Here is a 23,074-nt window from a genome sequence, read left to right on the forward strand (position 1 = left end):
CCGCTGTTGCTGGGCTTACCCGAACGCCCTATTTGAACGAGGGGCAATTAGGGATGGGCAGTATAGGCCAGCGACGCCCACAGGCCATAAATGAACCAAAGTGAAAAGGGGCGTAACATTCGCAATTCTCCCTGGCACCGTCCCCTGTGCCTGAGGAGGTTTGGAAGGCTTATGCCCAGTACCCTCGCAGTTTCCGCCCTTGATTCGCTTAAGGTCCCCGGATGCATCTCATCCGGCCCTGGAGCCTTATCAGCTCTAAGTGCAAGCAGCCTCTCTAATACCTCCTCTTTCCCAGCTTTAAGGCCGTCCCCTATGACAACGACCTCTTTCCCGTGTGAGCCGGCAGCATCACCTTCCTTGGTGAAGATGCACGGTTTTAACTGAGTGCAACAGCCCCGGCCTCTGCTTGTTGCGTTACTATGGCGACGACCCTCCGCAGGGACACCCTGGGCTGCGGGCGCTATGAGGTGTGCGGAGGTGGTGAAAGGCGCTGGGGTATTGCAGTTTCGTTCCCAGGTTAACACAGCTGCCTTGCTTTTGCAGGCGATCTGATTGACGAGTTGGGTCACAAGTGTGAAAGGAGAGAGGTGAGTACAATAGGATTGGGAGCTTCTGGTGGGGAAGAGAGAGTTAGAAATTGGGGTCCCGGTCCATCGGAGTGGGAAAGTTTAGGTGAGACCGAATCCCGTGCTGTACCTGTCCTGCGAGTGTTTAATGGGGACAGTGTAGAGGGAGCTTTACTCTGTATCTAACCCTGTGCTGTACCTGTCCTGGGTGTGTTTGATGGGGACAGTGTAGAGGGAGCTTTACTCTGTATCTAACCCCGTGCTGTACCTGTCCTGTGAGTGTTTGATGGGGACAGTGTAGAGGGAGCTTTACTCTGTATCTAACCCTGTGCTGTACCTGTCCTGGGTGTGTTTGATGGGGACAGTGTAGAGGGAGCTTTACTCTGTATCTAACCCCGTGCTGTATCTGTCCTGGGAGTGTTTGATGGGGACAGAGTAGAGGGAGCTTTACTCTGTATCTAACCCCGTGCTGTACCTGTCCTGGGAGTGTTTGATGGGGACAGTGTAGAGGGAGCTTTACTCTGTATCTAACCCCGTGCTGTACCTGTCCTGGGAGTGTTTAATGGGGACAGTGTAGAGGGAGTTTACTCTGTATCTAACCCCGTGCTGTACCTGTCCTGGGAGTGTTTGATGGCGACAGTGTAGAGGGAGCTTTACTCTGTATCTAACCCCGTGCTGTACCTGTCCTGGGAATGTTTGATGGCGACAGTGTAGAGGGAGCTTTACTCTGTATCTAACCCCGTGCTGTACCTGTCCTGGGAGTGTTTGATGGGGACGGTGTAGAGGGAGCTTTACTCTGTATCTAACCCCGTGCTGTACCTGCGCTGGGAGTGTTTGATGGGGACGGTGTAGAGGGAGTTTACTCTGTATCTTGTGTATCCTGTGTTAGAAAATTACAACCAGTTTTTCTTTTAAAATGTATTTTTAGCAAATATAGAATTAATGACTGTGATGACCTTAATTGAAATATTAACAACTTTCCCTCCCCACTGAATGGAATCCCTTTCTCCTGTGGTGCTGTTTCCCACTGGGGGTGTATCCCGGAGAATCCTGGTGGAGAAGAGAGAGTTAGAAATCAATTGCAATGGGCAAGATCAATCGCCAGTTATCCCCGAGCCCAGGCTTGTTGGTGCTGGATGTTCGACTGCATGGGGCTTCACTGCCGAGATCTCATGGGCCGTGCCTGCGCAGGCATTGAGAAGCTGCTCCAGCGTTCCCCACCCCCCTCCCCCCTCAGCTCACCGGCCAGGGGTCACCTTGTCTGAACTATTCTCGGCCCTGGCTGTGGGGGGGAGCATTGATACTAAAGGTGGGGACAACCCCCCCTCCTCCCAGCTCCTGACCCCGACATCCCTCACAGGGGGTCACTGGCATTGGTTGGCAATGCCCATTCTGGGGGCAGTTGCGAAGGGTGTTTGAGGGTGGGGGGAGGTGAGTCCGGCCTCCGAGATGCGGTCCCCCCCCCCCCCCACTCCCATGGGTCCTCAGAAGAGGTGAATGCTGCGGGTCCGATCCCCGTTGACCCCCTCTCTCTCTCTCTCTCTCTCTGTCGGGTAGAAGAGAGCACCCATTGACTTCTCCTTCAATTCGCTGGCTGACCCCCGGTTCACCTTCTACGACCACCTCCTGCTGGAGTCGGTGAAGCTGGGGGATCGCGAGGTGCACGAGTTCTTCAGGGTCCTCTCGCTCTGTCACACCGTCATGTCTGAGGACCGAGAGCAAGGTAGGACGCTCAAACACCGCGGACCCCTCCCCCACCCCCTTACACACCCCCTCACCCACCCCCTCCCTCACCCACCCACTGCCCCACACCGCGGACCCCTCACTCCCCCCACTCCTCCCTCACCCACACCGCAGACCCCTCACCCACTCCTCCCTCCCCCGCACCGAGGACCCCTCACCCCCCCCCCCCCCACTTCGCCCTCCCGCACACCGCAGACCCCTCACCCCCTCCTCCCTCCCCTGTACCACCACCCCCTCACCCACCCGCTGCCCCGCACCGCGGACCCCTCACCCCCACCCCCCCACTCCTCCCTCCCCTGCACCGAGGGCCCCTGCCCCCCGCCCCCCCCCCCCCAATCAGCCTGACCCTCACATTCTGACGTATTAAACTCCTTCCAACTCCCGCTGTCAAAACACAAAAACGGCTCCAATTTATTAACTCCAACGTGCATTAATTTTCTCTCCATTTGTGTCACACACGCTCCCCTTCCCCCTCCCCCCTCCCCCTTCAACTCCTCTCCCCCCTCCCCCTTCATCTCCCCTCCCCCCTCTCCCTTTGTCTCCGCTCCCCTTCCCCCTCTCGCTCCCTCTCTCTCCCCCTTCCCCCCTTTCTCCCCCTTCCCCCTCCCCTCCCTCTCTCTCCCTCTCTCCCCATTCCCCCTCTCGCTCCCTCTCTCTCCCCCTCCCCCTTCCCCCTCTCGCTCCCTCTCTCTCCCCCTCCCCCTCTTGCTCCCTCTCTCTCCCCCTCCCCCTCTCGCTCCCCCTCCCACTCCCCCTCTCCCGTTGCCTCTCTCTCCCCCTGCCCCAGGTGAGCTCTATTACAAGGCCCAGTCTCCGGACGAGGGAGCTCTGGTCACCGCTGCCCGTAACTTTGGGTTTGTGTTCCGGTCCCGGACGCCCAACACCATCACGGTCGATGAGCTGGGAAAGCCCATCACCTACCAGGTGTTGGCAATCCTGGATTTCAATAACATCCGCAAGAGGATGTCCGTCATTGGTGAGTCCCAGCCTCGTGAGGGCCAGGGAGGAGGGTGCGGGGGAGGGGGTTGCAGAGGAGGGGGAGGGGGGTTCAGGGGAAGGCAAAGGGGGAGGGGGAGGGGGAGAGCCAGAGGGAGGGAGAGTGGGAGTGATGGACGGAGAGAGGGAGGGAGAGCGGGAGCGGAGAGAGGGAGGGAGAGCGGGAGCGGAGAGAGGGAGGGAGAGCGGGAGCGGAGAGAGGGAGGGAGAGCGGGAGTGACGGACAGAGAGAGGGAGGGAGAGCGGGAGTGACGGACAGAGAGAGGGAGGGAGAGCGGGAGTGACGGACGGAGCGAGGGAGAGAGAGCGGGAGTGACGGACGGAGAGGGGGAGAGAGAGCGGGAGTGACGGACGGAGAGGGAGAGAGAGAGCCGGAGTGACGGACGGAGAGAGGGAGGGAGAGCGGGTGTGACGGACGGAGAGGGGGAGAGAGAGCGGGAGTGACGGACGAAGAGAGGGAGGGAGAGCGGGAGTGACGGACGGAGAGAGGGAGGGAGAACGGGAGTGATGGACGGAGAGGGGGAGAGAGAGCGGGAGTGACGGACGGAGAGAGGGAGGGAGAGCGGGAGTGACAGACGGAGAGAGGGAGGGAGAGCGGGAGTGACGGACAGAGAGAGGGAGGGAGAGCGGGAGTGACGGACGGAGAGGCGGAGAGAGAGCGGGAGTGACAGACGGAGAGGGGGAGAGAGAGTGGGAGTGACGGACGGAGAGGGGGAGAGAGAGCGGGAGCGACGGACGGAGAGAGGGAGAGAGAGCGGGAGTGAGGGACGGTGAGAGAGGGAGAGAGAGTGGGAGTGAGGGACGGGGAGAGAGAGCGGAAGTGAGGGACGGGGAGAGAGGGAGAGAGAGTGGGAGTGAGGGACGGGGAGAGAGAGCGGGAGTGACGGATGGTGGGAGATCTGGAGGGGCGATGGATTTTAGGAAGTGTGTGTGTGTCTGTTTTGCAGTTCGGAATCCGAAGGGAAGGATCCGACTGTACTGTAAGGGAGCTGACACTATCCTGTTTGACCGACTGCATCCATCCAATCAGCAACTGATGAACATCACCCTGGATCACCTTAATGTGAGTGCACAGCCTGTGAGTCTAACTCCAGTCTAAAGTCCAGCATGGACGCTCCACATCTCTCTCTGGGTCGGTCTCCCTCCCTCCCTCCCCTCGTGGTCTCCCCCTCCCCTCCCTCCCCTCAGGGTCTCCCCCTCCCCTCTCTCCTCCTACCCCCCCCCCCTCCCCTTTTGGGGTCTCCCCCTCCCCCACCCCCCCTCAGGGTCTCCCGCTCATAAACCCCCCTCCTCCCTCGGAGTCTCCCCCTCTACCCCCCGCCCCCCCCCTCCCTCGGGGTCTCCCCCTCTCCCCCTCCTCCTCCCTCGGGGTCTCCCCCTCTCCACCGCCCTCCCTCGGGGTCTCCCTCTCTCCCCCCCACCCCCGACCCTCGGGGTCTCCCTCTCTCCCCTCCCCCTCCCCCTCCTTCCCTCAGGGGGGTCGCTTTGTCTGTTGCCCTCCCCCTCATGCCCAGGCCCTCTTGGGTCCCCATGCCAGCCTTTGCGCCCACCCACCACCCCCGTGCCCATGGTAACCCCTGGCCACCCCCCCCCCCCCCCCCCCTACCCCTTCCCCATTTTAAAGGTGCCTAAACCCTCCATCTCTCCTCTCCCCCGGGCAGGAGTTTGCCAGTGATGGTCTGCGTACCCTGGTGCTCGCCTACAAGGACCTGGACCCGGAGGATTACGAGAACTGGTCTGAGAAACACCGGCAGGCGAGCTCCGTGCTGGACAACCGGGAGGAGAGGCTGGCGGCTGTCTACGAGGAGATCGAGCAGGACATGATGGTATGGGGCGGTGATCTGCATTCCTCTAGCGCCCTTCTCCAAGCCCAGGGCGCCCCCACCACACACACACACACACACACACACACACACACACACACACCACCCCCCCGAGGCAAAGCGGCCCTTGCTGCGGCAGCCGATGTGCGCACAGCAAGATCCCACACACTCTGGTCATTTTGTGGAAGTCGTGGACTCCTTATTCGCAGGCCACTCAGCCCGTCAGATTGGTGCTGGCCCACCAGTTGTAGCCAGTCCAGCTGAATCCCGGTGTCCGGCTCTTGGACCCTCTCCCCTTCGAATGCACATCTGAATATATTTATATATTTTTTTTTAACATGTTGCAGTTTCTACCTCTATTACCCTTTTTCACGCAGCGGGACCCCAGAACCCCACCACCCTCTGGGCGAGGAACATCCCCTTCGAGTCTCCTCAGCGCGCGTCTTCCTGTCTGGGGAGGAGGTGGCGGAGTGGTATTGTCGCTGGACCCGGTGATCCAGGGTCCCTGGGTTAATGCGCTGGGGAGACCCGGGTTACAATCTCACCGCAGCAGTGGAATTTGAATTCACTAAAAAAAAAAAATCTGCAAAAAAATAAAACCCCACCTGGTTCATTCGTCTCGACAAAAAAAAAAGCCCCATCTGGTTCACTCGTCTCGGCAAAAAAAAAACCCCATCTGGTTCACTCGTCTCGACAAAAAAAAACCCCATCTGGTTCACTCGTCTCGACCAAAAAAAACCCCATCTGGTTCACTCGTCTCGTCAAAAAAAAAGCCCCATCTGGTTCACTTGTCTCGTCAAAAAAAAAAACCCCATCTGGTTCACTCGTCTCGTCAAAAAAAAACCCCATCTGGTTCACTCGTCTCGTCAAAAAAAAACCCCATCTGGTTCACTCGTCTCGTCAAAAAAAAACCCCATCTGGTTCACTCGTCTCGTCAAAAAAAAACCCCATCTGGTTCACTCGTCTCGTCAAAAAAAAAACCCCATCTGGTTCACTCGTCTGGGCAAAAAAAAACCACCCCCATCTGGTTTACTCGACTCTCTCGGCCTCTGAAGAAGAGTCCCTGCGGACTCGAAATGCTAACTCTGTTTTCCTCTCTCCGCGGAAGCTTCCAGACCCGCTGAGCCTTTCCGGCGCCTCTGGTTTTTGTTCTGTCCTTGTGGGGCCTGCAGGATTTTGCTTTTTGTGCCGTTCGTCTCCCTGAGCAGTTGGGGAAATTGATCATGAGGGCAACCCTAAGAGTTCATGGGCCCCCCTTCACCATCTTCGAAAGAAACGCGATTAATGTCGCACAATTAGTCTTAATGCGGGTGTGTTGGGGGTTGGCGGGGGGTGGTGAGAGATCTCAAAACAACAACTTGCATTTATATAGCGCCTTTCATGTAATACAATGCCCCCAGGCGCTTCACAGGGGCGTTCCCAGACAGGATCTGTACCCCCAACCTGCATGGGGAGATGTTAAGGAAAAGTGACCAAAACCTCGGTCAAAGATTCGGTTTTAAGGAGGAGGGAGAGAGAGAGGCGGAGAGGTTTAGGGAGGGAATTCTAGAGCTCAGGGCCCCCCAGGCAGCTGAAGGCACGGCCGCCAATGGTGGAGCGATGGGAATCGGGGGATGGGCAAGAGTCCGGAATTGGAGGAGAGCAGAGATCTCGTAGGGGCTGGAGGAGGTTTCAGAGATAGGGAGGGGGTGTAGGGGCTGGAGGAGGTTACAGAGATAGGGAGGGATGTAGGGGCTGGAGGAGGTTACAGAGATAGGGAGGGGTGTAGGGGCTGGAGGAAGTTAGAGAGATAGGGAGGGGTGTAGGAAGTTACAGAGATAGGGAGGCGTATAGGGGCTGGAGAAGGTTACAGAGATAGGGAGGGGTGTAGGGAGTGGAGGAGATTACAGAGATAGGGAGGGGTGTAGGGAGTGGAGGAGGTTACAGAGATAGGGAAGGGTGTAGGGGCTGGAGGAGGTAGAGATAGGGAGGGGTGTAGGGAGTGGAGGAGGTTACAGAGATAGGGAAGGGTGTAGGGGCTGGAGGAGGTAGAGATAGGGAGGGGTGTAGGGGCTGGAGGAGGTAGAGATAGGGAGGGGTGTAGGGAGTGGAGGAGGTTACAGAGATAGGGAGGGGGGATGAAGAAGTATTTGAAAACGAGGATGAGAATTTTAAAATGGGGACCTCAATGAGCAGAGGGGGTGACGGGTGAAAGGGGACTCGGTGCGAGTGCGGACACGGGGAGGGGGCAGCGGAGTTTCAGAGGAGCTGAGATTGATGGAGGGGCGGATGTGGGGGAGCAGCCGGAAATGCATCAGGATAGTCGGGTCCAGAGGGGCCGCAGGTGCGGACGAGGGTTCCTGCAGCCGAAGAGCTGAGATGGGAGGGAGTCGGTGGTGGACACAGTCTTCCTGCTGGAGTGGGGGAGGGTACAAGGTAAAGGTGATTCTGTCTGCGACAGCCATTCTCAAACAGGTTCCTCTTACCCTCAGCTTCTTGGAGCGACAGCTATCGAGGACAAGTTACAGGAAGGAGTGATGGAGACCATCGCCATCCTCACACTGGCCAATATCAAGATCTGGGTGCTGACCGGGGACAAACCCGGTAAGTCAGAGCTCCCACTCCCTCCCTTTCCCCCAGCCCAGGGGCTACAGGCAGCGGGGTCCCTGGCTCAACTGGTCTCACTGACCCCTAATCCAGACCAAGCCGACTACAGTGGGATTATCCAGGCTGCCAGGGTCACAGAGTTATTGCAGGACAATCCCGGGCCCATGGGAATACCGAGTCAATCCTCCCTGTACTCGGGATTCGAGGGGACTTTCAGTCACTGAGACCACAGCTTGGTGTCCTGGGAATGTTTGATGAGGACAGTGTACAGGGAGCTTTACTGTGTATCTAACCCCGTGCTGTACCTGTCCTGGGAGTGTTTGATGGGGACAGTGTAGAGGGAGCTTTACTCTGTGTCTAACCCCGTGCTGTACATGTCCTGGGAGTGTTTAATGAGGACAGTGTAGAGGGTGCTTTACTGTGTATCTAACCCCGTGCTGTACCTGTCCTGGGAGTGTTTGATGGGGACAGTGCAGAGGGAGTTTTACTCTGTATCTAACCCCGTGCTGTTCCTGTCCTGGGTGTGTTTGATGGGGACAGTGTAGAGGAAGCTTTACTCTGTATCTAACCCCGTGCTGTATCTATCCAGGGGGTATTCGATGGGGACAGTGTAGAGGGAGCTTTACTCTGTATCCAACCCCGTGCTGTACCTGTCCTGGGAGTGTTTGATGGGGACAGTGTAGAGGGAGATTTACTCTATATCTAACCCCGTGCTGTACCTGTCCTGGGAGTGTTTGATGGGGACAGTGTAGAGGGAGATTTAGTTTGCATCAAACCCCGTGCTGTACCTGTCCTGGGAGTGTTTGATGGGGACAGTGTAGAGGGCGCTTTCCTCTGTATCGAACACCATGCTGTACCAGCCCTGTGAGTGTTTGATGGGGACAGTGTAGAGGGAGCTTTACTCTGTATCTAACCCCGTGCTGTACCTGTCCTGGGAGTGTTTGATGGGGACGGTGTAGAGGGAGCTTTACTCTGTATCTAACCCCGTGCTGTACCCGTCCTGTGAGTGTTTGATGGGCACAGTGTAGACGGCGCTTTCCTCTGTAGCTAATCCCATGCTGTTCCTGCCCTGAGAGTGTTTGATTGGGACAGTGTAGAGGGAGATTTACTCTATATCTACCACCATGCAGTACCTGTCCTGTGAGTGTTTGATGGGGAAGGTGTAGAGGGAGATTTACTCTGTATCTAACCCCGTGCTGTCCCTGTCCTGGCAGTGTTTGATGGGGACAGTGTAGAGGGAGCTTTACTCTGTATCTAACACGTGCTGTACCTGTCCTGTGAGTGTTTGATGGGGACAGTGTAGAGAGAGCTTTACTCTGTATCTAACCCCGTGCTGTACCTGTCCTGGGAGTGTTTGATGGGGAACATGAAGGGGGAGCTTTTCTCTGTATCTATCCTGGTGCTGTACCTGTCATGGGAGTGTTTGATGGGGACAGTGTATAGAGAGCTTTTCGCTGTATCTAACCCCGTGCTGTACCTGTCCTGGGAGTGTTTGATGGAGACACTGTAGAGGGAGCTTCATCCTGTATCTAACCCCGTTCTGTGCAGGTCCTGGGAGTGTTTGATGGGGACAGTGTAGAGGGAGCTTTACTCTGTATCTAACCCTGTGCTGTACCTGTCTTGGGAGTGTTTGATGAGGACAGTGTAGAGGGTGCTTTACTCTGTATCTAACCCCGTGCTGTACCTGTCCTGGGAGTGTTTGATGGGGACAGTGTAGAGGAAGCTTTACTCTGTATCTAACCCCGTGCTGTTCCTGTCCTGGGAGTGTTTGATGGAGACAGTGTAGAGGGAGCTTTACTCTGTAGCTAACCCCGTGCTGTACCTGTCCTGGGTGTGTTTGATGGGGACACTGTACAGGGAGCTTTACTCTTTATCTAACCCCATGCTGTACCCGTCCTTGGTGTGTTTGATGGGGACAACGTAGAGTGAGCTTTACTCTGTATCTAATCCCGTGCTGTATCTGCCCTGTGTGTAATTGATGGGGACAGTGTTGAGGGAGATTTACTCTGTATCTAAAACCGTGCTGTACCTGTCCTGGGTGTGTTTGATGGGGACAGTGTAGAGGGAGCTTTACTCTGGATCTAACCCCGTGCTGTACCTGTCCTGGGTGTCTTTGATGGGGACAGTGTAGTGGCAGCTTTACTCTGTATCTAACCCCGTGCTGTACCTGTCCTGGGAGTGTTTGATGCGGACAGTGTTGAGGGAGATTTACTCTGTATCTAACCCCGTGCTGTACCTGTGTGGGTGTGTTTGATGGGGACAGTGTAGAGAGAGATTTACTCTGTGTCGAACCCCGTGCTGTACCTGTCTGGCAGTGTTTGATTGGGACATTGTAGAGGGAGCTTTACTCTGTATCTAACCCCGTGCTGTGCCTATCCTGGATGTGTTTGATGGGTACAGTGTAGAGGGAGTTTTACTCTGTATCTAAACCTGCGCTGTACCTGTCCTGGGAGTGTTTGATAGGGACAGTGTAGAGCGAGCTTTACTCTGTGTCTAACCCCGTGCTGTATCTGCCCTGGGTGTGTTTGATGGGGACAGTGTAGAGGGAGCTTTACTCTGTATCTAAACCCGTGCTGTACCTGTCCTGGGAGTGTTTGATGGGGACAGTGTAGAGGGAGCTTTACTCTGGATCTAACACCGTGCTGTACCTGTCCTGGGTGTCTTTGATGGGGACAGTGTAGTGGCAGCTTTACTCTGTATCTAACCCCGTGCTGTACCTCTCCTGGGTGTGTTTGGGGACAGTGTCAAGAGAGATTTAATTCTTGTCGAGCCCCGTTCTGTACCTGTCCTAGGAGTGTTTGATGGGGACAGTGTAGATGGAGCTTTACTCTGTATCTAACCCGTGCTGTACCCGTATTTGGAGTGTTTGATGGGGACAGTGTTGAGGGCCCTTTACTCTGTATCTAACCCCGTGCTGTACCTGTCCTGGGTGTTTTTAATGGGGACAGTGTAGAGGAGGCTTTACTCTGTATATAACCCCGCGCTGTACCTGTCCTGGGAGTGTTTGATGGGGACAGTGTATAGGGAGCGTTACTCTGTATCTAACCCCGTGCTGTACCTGTCCTGGGAGTGTTTGATGGGGACAGTGCTGTGGGAGATTTACTCTGTATCTAACACCGTGCTGTACCTGTCCTGGGTGTGTTTGATGGGGACAGTGTAGAGAGAGATTTACTCTGTATCCCACCCCGTGCTGTACCTGTCCTGGGAGTGTTGGATGGGGACAGTGTAGAGGGAGCTTTACTCATTATCTAACACCGTGCTGTACCTGTCATGGGAGTGTTTGATGGGGACAGTGTATATGGAGCGTTACTCTGTATCTAACCCCGTGCTGTACCTGTCCTGGTAGTGTTTGATGGGGACAGTGTAGAGCGAGCTTTACTCTGTGTCTTACCCCGCGCTGCACCTTTCTGGGAGTGTTTGATGGGAACAGTGTATAGGGAGCTTTTCGCTGTATCTAACCCCGTGCTGTACTTGTCCTGGGAGTGTTTGATGGGGACAGTGTAGAGGGAGCTTTACTCTGTATCTAACCACGTGCTGTACCTGTCTTGGGAGTGTTTGATGGGGAAGGTGTCTAGGGAGCTTTACTCTGTATCTAACCCCGTGCTGTACCTGTCCTGGGAGTGTTTGATGGGGACAATGTAGAGGGAGCTTTAATCTGTATCTAATCCCGTGCTGTACCCGTCCTGGGAGTGTTTAATGGGGACAGTGTAGAGGGAGCTTTAATCTGTATCTAACCCCGTGCTGTACCTGTCCTGGGAGTGTTTGATAGGGACAGTGTAGAGCGAGCTTTACTCTGTGTCTAATCCCGTGCTGTACCTGCCCTGGGTGTATTTGATGGGGACAGTGTTGAGGGAGATTTACTCTGTATCTAACCCCGTGCTGTACCTGCCCTGGGTGTATTTGATGGGGACAGTGTTGAGGGAGATTTACTCTGTATCTAACCCCGTGCTGTACCTGCCCTGTGAGTGTTTGATGGGGACAGTGTAGAGGGAGCTTTACTCTGGATCTAACCCCGTGCTGTACTTGTCCTGGGTGTCTTTGATGGGGACAGTGTAGTGGCAGCTTTACTCTGTATCTAACCCCGTGCTGTGCCTATCCTGCATGTGTTTGATGGGGACAGTGTAGAGGGAGCTTTACTCTGTATCTAACCCCGTGCTGTACCTGTCCTGGGAGTGTTTGATGGGGACAGTGTAGAGGGAGCTTTACTCTGTATCTAACCCCGTGCTGTACCTGTCCTGGGTGTGTTTGATGTGGACACTGTAGAGGGAGCTTTACTCTGTATCTAACCCCGTGCTGTACCTGTCCTGGGAGTGTTTGATGGGGACAGTGTTGAGGGCCCTTTACTCTGTATCTAACCCCGTGCTGTACCTGTCCTGGGAGTGTTTGATGGGGACAGTGTTGAGGGCCCTTTACTCTGTATCTAACCCTGTGCTGTACCTGTCCTGGGAGTGTTTGATGGGGACAGTGTTGAGGGCCCTTTACTCTGTATCTAACCCGTGCTGTACCCGTATTTGGAGTGTTTGATGGGGACAGTGTTGAGGGCCCTTTACTCTGTATCTAACCCCGTGCTGTACCTGTCCTGGGTGTTTTTAATGGGGACAGTGTAGAGGAGGCTTTACTCTGTATATAACCCCGCGCTGTACCTGTCCTGGGAGTGTTTGATGGGGACAGTGTATAGGGAGCGTTACTCTGTATCTAACCCCGTGCTGTACCTGTCCTGGGAGTGTTTGATGGGGACAGTGCTGTGGGAGATTTACTCTGTATCTAACACCGTGCTGTACCTGTCCTGGGTGTGTTTGATGGGGACAGTGTAGAGAGAGATTTACTCTGTATCCCCCCCGTGCTGTACCTGTCCTGGGAGTGTTGGATGGGGACAGTGTAGAGGGAGCTTTACTCATTATCTAACACCGTGCTGTACCTGTCCTGGGTGTGTTTGATGGGGACAGTGTAGAGAGAGATTTACTCTGTATCCCACCCCGTGCTGTACCCGTCCTGGGAGTGTTGGATGGGGACAGTGTAGAGGGAGATTTACTCATTATCAAACACCGTGCTGTACCTGTCATGGGAGTGTTTGATGGGGACAGTGTATAGGGAGCTTTTCGCTGTATCTAACCCCGTGCTGTACCTGTCCTGTCAATGTTTGATGGGGACCATGTAGAGGGAGCTTTACTCTGTATCTAACCCCGTGCTGTACCTGTCCTGGGAGTGTTTAATGGGGACAGTGTAGAGGGAGCTTTACTCTGTATCTAACCCCGTGCTGTACCTGTCCTGGGAGTGTTTGATGGGGACAGTGTAGAGGGAGCTTTACTCTGTATCTAACCCTGTGCTGTACCTGTCCTGGGAGTGTTTGATGGGGACAGTGTTGAGGGAGCTTTACTCTGTATCTAACCCTGTGCTGTACCTGTCTTGGGAGTGTTTGATGAGGACAGTGTAGAGGGTGCTTTACTCTGTATCTAACCCCGTGCTGTACCTGTCCTGGGAGTGTTTGATGGGGACACTGTAGAGGGAGCTTTACTCTGTATCTAACCCCGTGCTGTACCTGTCCTGGGAGTGTTTGATGGGGGACAGTGTAGAGGGAGCTTTACTCTGTATCTAACTCTGTGCTGTGCCTGTCCTGTGTGTGTTTGATGGGGACAGTGTAGAGGGAGCTTTACTCTGTATCTAACCCCGTGTTATACCTGCCCTGCGAGTGTTTGATGGGGACAGTGTAGAGGGAGCTTTACTCTGCATCTAACCCCGTGCTGTACCTGTCCTGGGAGTGTTTGATGAGGACAGTGTAGAGGGTGCTTTACTCTGTATCTAACCCCGTGCTGTACCTGTCCTGGGAGTGTTTGATGGGGACAGTGTTGAGGGAGCTTTACTCTGTATCTAACCCCGCGCTGTACCTGTCCTGGGAGTGTTTGATAGGGACAGTGTAGAGCGAGCTTTACTCTGTGTCTAACCCCGTGCTGTATCTGCCCTGGGTGTGTTTGATGGGGACAGTGTTGAGGGAGATTTACACTGTATCTAAACCTGTGCTGTACCTGTCCTGGGAGTGTTTGATGGCGACAGTGTAGAGGGAGCTTTACTCTGTATCGAACCCCGTGCTGTACCTGTCCTGGGAGTGTTTGATGGGGACAGTGTAGACGGAGCTTTACCCTGTTTCTAACCCCGTGCTGTACCTGTCCTGGGAGTGTTTGATGGGGGCAGTGTAGAGGGAGATTAACTCTGTATCTAACCCTGTGCTGTACCCGTCCTTGGAGTGTTTGATGGGGACAGTGTAGAGGGAGCTTTACTCTGTATCTAACCCCGTGCTGTACCTGTCCTGGGAGTGTTTGATGGGGACAGTGTAGAGGGAGCTTTACTCTTTATCTAACGCTGTGCTCTACCTGTCCTGGGAGCATTTAATGGGGTCAGTGTAGAGGGAGCTTTACTCTGTATCTAACCCCGTGCTGTACCTGTCCTGGGAGTGTTTGATGGGGACAGTGTAGAGGGAGCTTTACTCTGTATCTAACCCCGTGCTGTACCTGTCCTGGGTGTGTCTGATGGGGACAGTGTATAGAGGGAGCTTTACTCTGCATCTAACCCCGTGCTGTACCTGTCCTGTGAGTGTTTGATGGGGACGGTGTAGAGGGAGCTTTACTCTGTATCTAACCCCGTGCTGTACCTGTCATGGGAGTGTTTGATGGGGACAGTGTAGAGGGAGCTTTACTCTGTATCTAACCCCATGCTGTACCTGTCATGGGAGTGTTTGATGGGGACAGTGTAGAGGGAGCTTTACTCTGTATCTAACCCCATGCTGTACCTGTCCTGGGAGTGTTTGATGGGGACACTGTAGAGGGAGATTCACTCTGTATCTAACCACGTGCTGTACCTGTCTTGGGAGTGTTTGATGGGGAAGGTGTAGAGGGAGCTTTACTCTGTATCTAACCCCGTGCTGTACCTGTCCTTGGTGTGTTTGATGGGGACAATGTAGAGTGAGCTTTACTCTGTATCTAATCCCGTGCTGTATCTGCCCTGTGTGTAATTGATGGGGACAGTGTTGAGGGAGATTTACTCTGTATCTCACCCCGTGCTGTACCTGTCCTGGGTGTGTTTGATGGGGACAGTGTAGAGAGAGATTTACTCTGTGTCGAACCCCGTGCTGTACCTGTCTGGCAGTGTTTGATTGGGACAGTGTAGATGGAGCTTTACTCTGTATCTAACCCCGTGCTGTGCCTATCCTGGATGTGTTTGATGGGTACAGTGTAGAGGGAGTTTTACTCTGTATCTAACCCTGCGCTGTACCTGTCCTGGGAGTGTTTGATAGGGACAGTGTAGAGCGAGCTTTACTCTGTGTCTAACCCCGTGCTGTATCTGCCCTGGGAGTGTTTGATGGGGACAGTGTTGAGGGAGATTTACTCTGTATCTAAACCCATGCTGTACCTGTCCTGGGTGTCTTTGATGGGGACAGTGTAGTGGCAGCTTTACTCTGTATCTAACCCCGTGCTGTACCTCTCCTGGGTGTGTTTGGGGACAGTGTCAAGAGAGATTTAATTCTTGTCGAGCCCCGTTCTGTACCTGTCCTTGGAGTGTTTGATGGGGACAGTGTAGAGGGAGCTTTACTCTGTATCTAACCCCGTGCTGTACCTGTCCTGGGAGTGTTTGATGGGGACAGTGTAGATGGAGCTTTACTCTGTATCTAACCCGTGCTGTACCCGTATTTGGAGTGTTTGATGGGGACAGTGTTGAGGGCCCTTTACTCTGTATCTAACCCCGTGCTGTACCTGTCCTGGGAGTGTTTGATGGGGACAGTGTATAGGGAGCGTTACTCTGTATCTAACCCCGTGCTGTACCTGTCCTGGGAGTGTTTGATGGGGACAGTGTAGAGGGAGCTTTACTCATTATCAAACACCGTGCTGTACCTGTCATGGGAGTGTTTGATGGGGACAGTGTATAGGGAGCTTTTCGCTGTATCTAACCCCGTGCTGTTCCTGTCCTGGGAGTGTTTGATGGGGACCATGTGGGGGGAGCATTACTCTGTATCTAACCCCGTGCTGTACCTGTCCTGGGAGTGTTTGATGGGGACAGTGTAGAGGGAGCATTACTCTGTATCTAACCCCGTGCTGTACCTGTCCTGGGAGTGTTTGATGGGGACAGTGTAGAGGGAGCTTTACTCTGTATCTAACCCCGTGCTGTACCCGTCCTGGGAATGTTTGATGGGGACAGTGTAGAGGGAGCTTTACTCTGTATCTAACCCCGTGCTGTACCTGTCCTGGGAGTGTTTGATGGGGACAGTGTAGAGGGAGCTTTACTCTGTATCTAACCCGTGCTGTACCTGTCCTGGGTGTGTTTGATGGGGACAGTGTAGAGGGAGCTTTACTCTGTATCTAACCCCGTGCTGTGCCTTTCCTGGGAGTGTTTGATGGAGACACTGTAGAGGGAGTTTTATCCTGTATCTAACCCCGTGCTGTACCTGTCCTGGGAATGTTTGATGGGGACAGTGTAGAGGGAGCTTTACTCTGTATCTAACCCCGTGCTGTACCTGTCCTGGGAGTGTTTGATAGGGACAGTGTTGAGGGCCCTTTACTCTGTATCTAACCCCGTGCTGTACCTGTCCTGGGTGTTTTTAATGGGGACAGTGTAGAGGAGGCTTTACTCTGTATATAACCCCGCGCTGTACCTGTCCTGGGTGTGTTTGATGGGGACCATGTGGAGGGAGCGTTACTCTGTATCTAACCCCGTGCTGTACCTGTCCTGGGAGTGTTTGATGGGGACAGTGTAGAGGGAGCTTTACTCTGTATCTAACTCCGTGCTGTGCCCGTCCTGGGTGTGTTTGATGGGGACAGTGTAAAGGGCGCTTTACTCTGTATCCAACCCTTTGCTGTACCTGTCCTGGGTGTGTTTGATGGGGACAGTGTAGAGGGAGCTTTAATCTGTATCTAACCCCGTGCTGTGCCTTTCCTGGGAGTGTTTGATGGAGGCACTGTAGAGGAAGTTTTATCCTGTATCTAATCACGTGCTGTACCTGTCCTGGGAGTGTTTGATGGGGACAGTGTAGAGGGAGCTTTACTCTGTATCTAACCCCGTGCTCTACCTGTCCTGGGAGCGTTTAATGGGGTCAGTGTAGAGGGAGCTTTACTCTGTATCCAACCCTTTGCTGTATCTGCCCTGGGAGTGTTTGATGGGGACAGTGTAGAGGGAGACTTTCTCTGTATCTAACCTCGTGCTGTGCATGTCCTGGGAGTGTTTGATGGGGACAGTGTAGAGGGAGCTTTACTCTGTATCTAACACGTGCTGTACCCGTATTTGGAGCGTTTGATGGGGACAGTGTAGAGGGAGGTTTACTCTGTATCTAACCCCGTGCTGTGCCTGTCCTGGGAGTGTTTGATGAGGACAGTGTTGAGGGAGATTTACTCTGTATCTAAACCAGTTCTGTACCTGTCCTGGGTGTGGTTTATTGGGGACAGGGTCGAGAGAGATTTACTCTGTGTCGAACCCCGTGCTGTACCTGTCCTTGGAGTGTTTGAGGGGGACAGTGTAGAGGGAGCTTTACTCTCTATCTAACCTTGCGCTGTACCTGTCCTGGGAGTGTTTGATGAGTACAGTGTAGAGGGCGCTTTTATCTGTATCTCACCCCGTGCTGTACCTGTCCTGGGAGTGTTTGATGCGGACAGTGTTGAGGGAGATTTACTCTGTATCTAACCCCGTGCTGTACCTGTCTGGGTGTGTTTGATGGGGACAGTGTAGAGATAGATTTACTCTGTGTCGAACCCCGTGCTGTACCTGTCCTGGGTGTGTTTGATGGGGATGGTGTAGGGGGAGCTTTACTCTGTGTCTAACCCCGCGCTGTACCTGTCCTGGGACTGTTTGATGGGGACTGTGTAGAGGGTCCTTTAGTCTCTATCTAACCCCGTGCTGTACCTGTCCTGGGAGTGTTTGATGGGGACAGTGTAGAGGGAGCTTTACTCTGTATCTAACCCCGTGCTGTACCTGTCCTGGGTGTGTTTGATGCGGACAGTGTTGAGTGAGCTTTACTCTGTATCTAACCCCGTGCTGTACCTGTCCTGGGAGTGTTTGATGGGTATAGTATAGAGGGAGCTTTACTCTGTATCTAACCCCGTGCTGTACCTGTCCTGGGAGTGTTTGATGGGGACAGTGTATAGAGGGAGCTTTACTCTGTATCCAACCCTTTGCTTTACCTGTCCTGGGTGTTTTTGTGGGTGACAGTGTAGAGGGAGCTTTACTCTGTGTCTAACCCCGTGCTGTACATGTCCTGGGAGTGTTTAATGAGGACAGTGTAGAGGGTGCTTTACTGTGTATCTAACCCCGTGCTGTACCTGTCCTGGGAGTGTTTGATGGGGACAGTGCAGAGGGAGTTTTACTCTGTATCTAACCCCGTGCTGTTCCTGTCCTGGGAGTGTTTGATGGGGACAGTGCAGAGGGAGTTTTACTCTGTATCTAACCCCGTGCTGTTCCTGTCCTGGGAGTGTTTGATGGAGACACTGTAGAGGGAGCTTCATCCTGTATCTAACCCCGTTCTGTACAGGTCCTGGGAGTGTTTGATGGGGGCACTGTAGAGGGAGATTTACTCTGTATCTAACACCGTGCTGTACCTGTCCTGGGAGTGTTTGATGGAGACACTGTAGAGGGAGCTTCATCCTGTATCTAACCCCGTTCTGTACAGGTCCTGGGAGTGTTTGATGGGGACAGTGTAGAGGGAGCTTTACTCTGTATCCAACCCTTTGCTGTACCTGTCCTGGGTGTTTTTGTGGGTGACAGTGTAGAGGGAGCTTTACCCTGTATCTAACCCCGTGCTGTACATGTCCTGGGACTGTTTGATGGGGACAGTGTATAGGGAGCGTTACTCTGTATCTAACCCCGTGCTGTACCTGTCCTGGGAGTGTTTGATGGGGACAGTGTTTAGAGCGATTTGCTCTGTATGTAACCCCGTGCTGTACCTGTCCTGGGAGTGTTTGATGGGGACAGTGTAGAGGGTGCTTTACTCTGTATCTAACCCCGTGCTGTACCTGTCCTGGGAGTGTTTGATGGGGACAGTGTAGAGGGAGCTTTACTCTGTATCTAACCCCGTGCTTAGCTGTCCTGGGAGTGTTTGATGGGGACAGTGTAGAGGGAGCTTTACTCTGTATCTAACCCCATGCTGTACCTGTCCTGGGAGTGTTTGATGGGGACAGTGTAGAGGGAGCTTTCCTCTGTATCTAACCCGATGCTGTACCTGTCCTGGGAGTGTTTGATGGGGACAGTGTAGAGGGAGCTTTACTCTGTATCTGATCCCGTGCTGTATCTGTCCTGGCTGTGTTTGATGGGGACAGTGTAGAGAGAAATTTACGCTGTGTCGAACCCTGTGCAGTACCTGTCCTGGTAGCGTTTGATGGGGACAGTGTAGAGGGAGCTTTACTCTGTATCTAATCCCGTGCTGTACCCGTCCTGGGAGTGTTTGATGGGAACAGTGTAGAGGGTGCTTTACTCTGTATCTAACCCGATGCTGTACCTGTCCTGGGTGTGTTTGATGGGGACAGTGTAGAGGGAGCTTTTCTCTGTATCTATCCCGATGCTGTACCTGTCCTGGTGGTGTTTGATGGGGAAGGTGTAGAGGAAGCTTTACTCTGTATCTAACCCCTTGTTGTACCTGTCCTGGGAGTGTTCGATGGGGATGTTATAGAGGAAGCTTTACTGTGTTTCTAACCCCGTGCTGTATCTGTCCTGGGAGTGTTTGATGGGGACAGTGTAGAGAGAGCTTTACTCTGTATGTAATCCCGTGCTGTACCCGTCCTGGGAGTGTTTGATGGGGACAGTGTAGAGGGAGCTTTACTCTGTATCTAACCCCGTGCTGTACCTGTCCTGGGAGTGTTTGATGGGGACAGTGTAGAGGGAGCTTTACTCTGTATCTAACCCCTTGTTGTACCTGTCCTGGGAGTGTTCGATGGGGATTTTGTAGAGGAAGCTTTACTGTGTTTCTAACCCCGTCCTGTATCTGTCCTGGGAGTGTTTGATGGGGACAGTGCAGAGGGAGATTTACTCTTTATCTTACCCCGTGCTGTACCTGTCCTGGGAGTGTTTGATGGGGACAGTGTTGAGGGAGGTTTACTCTGTATCTCACCCAGTGCTGTACCTGTCCTGGGAGTGTTTGATGGGGACAGTGTAGAGGGAGCTTTACTCTGTCTCTAACCCCGTGCTGTACCTGTCCTGGGAGTGTTTGATGGGGATGTTGTAGAGGGTGCTTTCCTCTGTATCTAACCCGATGCTGTACCTGTCCTGGGAGTGTTTGATGGGGACAGTGTAGAGAGAAATTTACGCTGTGTCGAACCCCGTGCTGTACCCGTCCTGGGAGTGTTTGATGGGGACGGTGTAGAGGGAGCTTTTCTCTATATCTAACCCTGTGCAGTACCTGTCCTGGGAGTGTTTGATGGGGACAGTGTAGAGGGAGCTTTACTCTGTATCTAACCCCGTGCTGTACCTGCCCTGGGAGTGTTTGATGGGGACAGTGTAGAGGGAGCTTTACTCTGTATCTAATCCCGTGCTGTACCCGTCCTGGGAGTGTTTGATGGGAACAGTGTAGAGGGTGCTTTACTCTGTATCTAACCCGATGCTGTACCTGTCCTGGGTGTGTTTGATGGGGACAGTGTAGAGGAAGCTTTACTCTGTATCTAACCCCTTGTTGTACCTGTCCTGGGAGTGTTCGATGGGGATGTTATAGAGGAAGCTTTACTGTGTTTCTAACCCCGTGCTGTATCTGTCCTGGGAGTGTTTGATGGGAACAGTGTAGAGGGAGCTTTACTCTGTATCTAACCCCGTGCTGTACCTGTCCTGGGAGTGTTTGATGGGGACAGTGTAGAGGGAGCTTTACTCTGTCTCTAACCCCGTGCTGTAGCTGTCCTGGGAGTGTTTGATGGGGACAGTGTAGAAGGAGCTTTACTCATTATCTTACTCCGTGCTGTACCTGTCCTGGGTGTGTTTGATGGGGTCAGTGTAGAGGGAGCTTTACTCTGTATCTAACCCCGTGTTGTACCTGTCCTGGGAGTGTTTGATGGGGACAGTGTAGAGGGACCTTTCCTCTGTCTCTAACCCCGTGCTGTACCTGCCCGGGTGGTGTTTGATGGGGACAGTGTAGAGGGAGATTTACTCTGTAACTAAACCCGTGCTGTACCTGTCCTGGGAGAGTTGGATGGGGACAGTGTAGAAGGAGATTTACTCTGTATCCAACCCTGGGCTGTACCTGTCCTGTGAGTGTTTGATGGGGACAGTGTTGAGGGAGATTTACTCTGTATCTAACCCCGTGCTGTACCTGTCTGGTTGTGTTTGATGGGGACAGTGTAGAGAGAGATTTACTCTGTATCTAACCCCGTGCTGTACCTGTCTGGTTGTGTTTGATGGGGACAGTGTAGAGAGGGATTTACTCTGTATCTCACCCCGTGCTGTGCCTATCCTGGGTGTGTTTGATGGGTACAGTGTAGAGAGAGCTTTACTCTGTATCTAACCCCGTGCTGTACCTGTCCTGGGAGTGTTTGATGGTTACAGTGTAGAGGGAGCTTTACTCTGTATCTGACCCCGTGCCGAACCTGTCCTGGGAGTGTTTGATGAGGACAGTGCAGCGGGTGCTTTACTCTGTATCTAATCCCGTGCTGTACCTGTCCTGGGAGAGTTGGATGGGGACAGTGTAGAGGGAGATTTACTCTGTATCCAACCCTGGGCTGTACCTGTCCTGGGAGTGTTTGATGGGGACAGTGTAGAGGGAGCTTTACTCTGTATCCAACCCCGGGCTGTACATGTCCTGGGAGTGTTTGATGGGGACAGTGTTGAGGGAGATTTACTCTGTATCTAACCCCGTGCTGTACCTGTCCTGGGAGTGTTTGATGGGGACAGTGTTGAGGGAGATTTACTCTGTATCTAACCCAGTGCTGTACCTGTCTGGTTGTGTTTGATGGGGACAGTGTAGAGAGAGATTTACTCTGTATCTCACCCCGTGCTGTGCCTATCCTGGGTGTGTTTGATGGGTACAGTGTAGAGGGAGCTTTACTCTGTATGTAACCCCGTGCTGTACCTGTCCTGGGTGTGTTTGATGGGGACAGTGTATAGAGAGCTTTACTCTGTATCTAACCCCGTGCTGTACCTGTCCTGGGAGTGTTTGATGGGGACAGTGTAGAGGGAGCTTTACTCTGTAACTAAACCCGTGCTGTACCTGTCCTGGAAGTGTTTGATGGTGACAGTGTAGAGGGAGCTTTACCTTGTATCTAACCCCGTGCCGTACCTGTCCTGGGAGTTTTTGATGAGGACAGTGCAGAGGGCGCTTTACTCTGTATCTAACCCTGTGCTATTCCTGTCCTGGGATTGTTTGATGGGGACAGTGTAGAGGGAGCTTTACTCTGTGTATAACCCCGTGCAGTACCTGTCCTGGGAGTGTTTGATAGGGCCAGTGTAGAGGGAGGTTTACTGTGTTTCTAATTCTTGTCTCCTTCCCCCAGAGACAGCAGTGAATATCGGTTACTCCTGTAAGATGCTGACTGATGATTTGACGGAGGTGTTTGTGTTGACGGGTCAAACCGTGCACGAGGTTCGGGAGGAGTTGCGGTAAGTTACCACAGCTGACGGAGCGGAGACGGCGCATCCCGACAACGGGCAGTGTTTGACCAGACAGGTGGTGTTCAGACCCTGCTGACCAGCGCGAGTCCCTGCTTGTCACACCCCTGAGTCCTGTTGAAGCTCAGGGCTGTGTGTCTGCTGGCGCCCGTCTGTGTGTGTGCGTGTCTGCGGGCGCCCGTCTGTGTGTGTGCGTGTCTGCGGGCGCCCGTCTGTGTGTGTGCGTGTCTGCGGGCGCCCGTCTGTGTGTGTGCGTGTCTGCAGGCGCCCGTCTGTGTGTGTGCGTGTCTGCGGGCACCCGTCTGTGTGTGTGCGTGTCTGCGGGCGCCCGTCTGTGTGTGTGCGTGTCTGCGGGCGCCCGTCTGTGTGTGTGCGTGTCTGCGGGCGCCCGTCTGTGTGTGTGCGTGTCTGCGGGCGCCCGTCTGTGTGTGTGCGTGTCTGCGGGCGCCCGTCTGTGTGTGTGCGTGTCTGCGGGCGCCCGTGTGTGTGTGTGTGTGTGTGTGTGTGTGTGTGTGTGTGTGTGTGTGTGTGTGTGTGTGTGTGTGTGTGTGTGTGTGTGTGTGTGTGTGTGTGTGTGTGTGTGTGTGTGTGTGTGTGTGTGTGTGTGTGTGTGTGTGTGTGTGTGTGTGTGTGTGTGTGTGTGTGTGTGTGTGTGTGTGTGTGTGTGTGTGTGTGTGTGTGTGTGTGTGTGTGTGTGTGTGTGTGTGTGTGTGTGTGTGTGTGTGTGTGTGTGTGTGTGTGTGTGTGTGTGTGTGTGTGTGTGTGTGTGTGTGTGTGTGTGTGTGTGTCTGCGGGCGCCTGTCT

General features: G+C 53.8%; 1 protein-coding gene across 1 annotated transcript in view; it reads left to right on the top strand.

The window, feature by feature from the left end:
* The first annotated feature begins 419 nt into the window (after window positions 1–419).
* The window catches only part of LOC121274323 (phospholipid-transporting ATPase ID-like), a 46,931-nt gene continuing 24,276 nt past the window's right edge, over window positions 420–23,074 (top strand). The window contains exons 1-8 of the mRNA XM_041181566.1: window positions 420–495; window positions 544–587; window positions 2,124–2,289; window positions 3,097–3,285; window positions 4,253–4,368; window positions 4,967–5,131; window positions 7,600–7,711; window positions 22,156–22,261. Coding sequence (XP_041037500.1) covers window positions 420–495; window positions 544–587; window positions 2,124–2,289; window positions 3,097–3,285; window positions 4,253–4,368; window positions 4,967–5,131; window positions 7,600–7,711; window positions 22,156–22,261 — 974 coding nt within the window. The remainder of the gene's footprint in view (window positions 496–543; window positions 588–2,123; window positions 2,290–3,096; window positions 3,286–4,252; window positions 4,369–4,966; window positions 5,132–7,599; window positions 7,712–22,155; window positions 22,262–23,074) is intronic.

Source organism: Carcharodon carcharias, assembly GCF_017639515.1.
Source record: "Carcharodon carcharias isolate sCarCar2 chromosome 36 unlocalized genomic scaffold, sCarCar2.pri SUPER_36_unloc_1, whole genome shotgun sequence".
NCBI lineage: Eukaryota > Metazoa > Chordata > Chondrichthyes > Lamniformes > Lamnidae > Carcharodon > Carcharodon carcharias.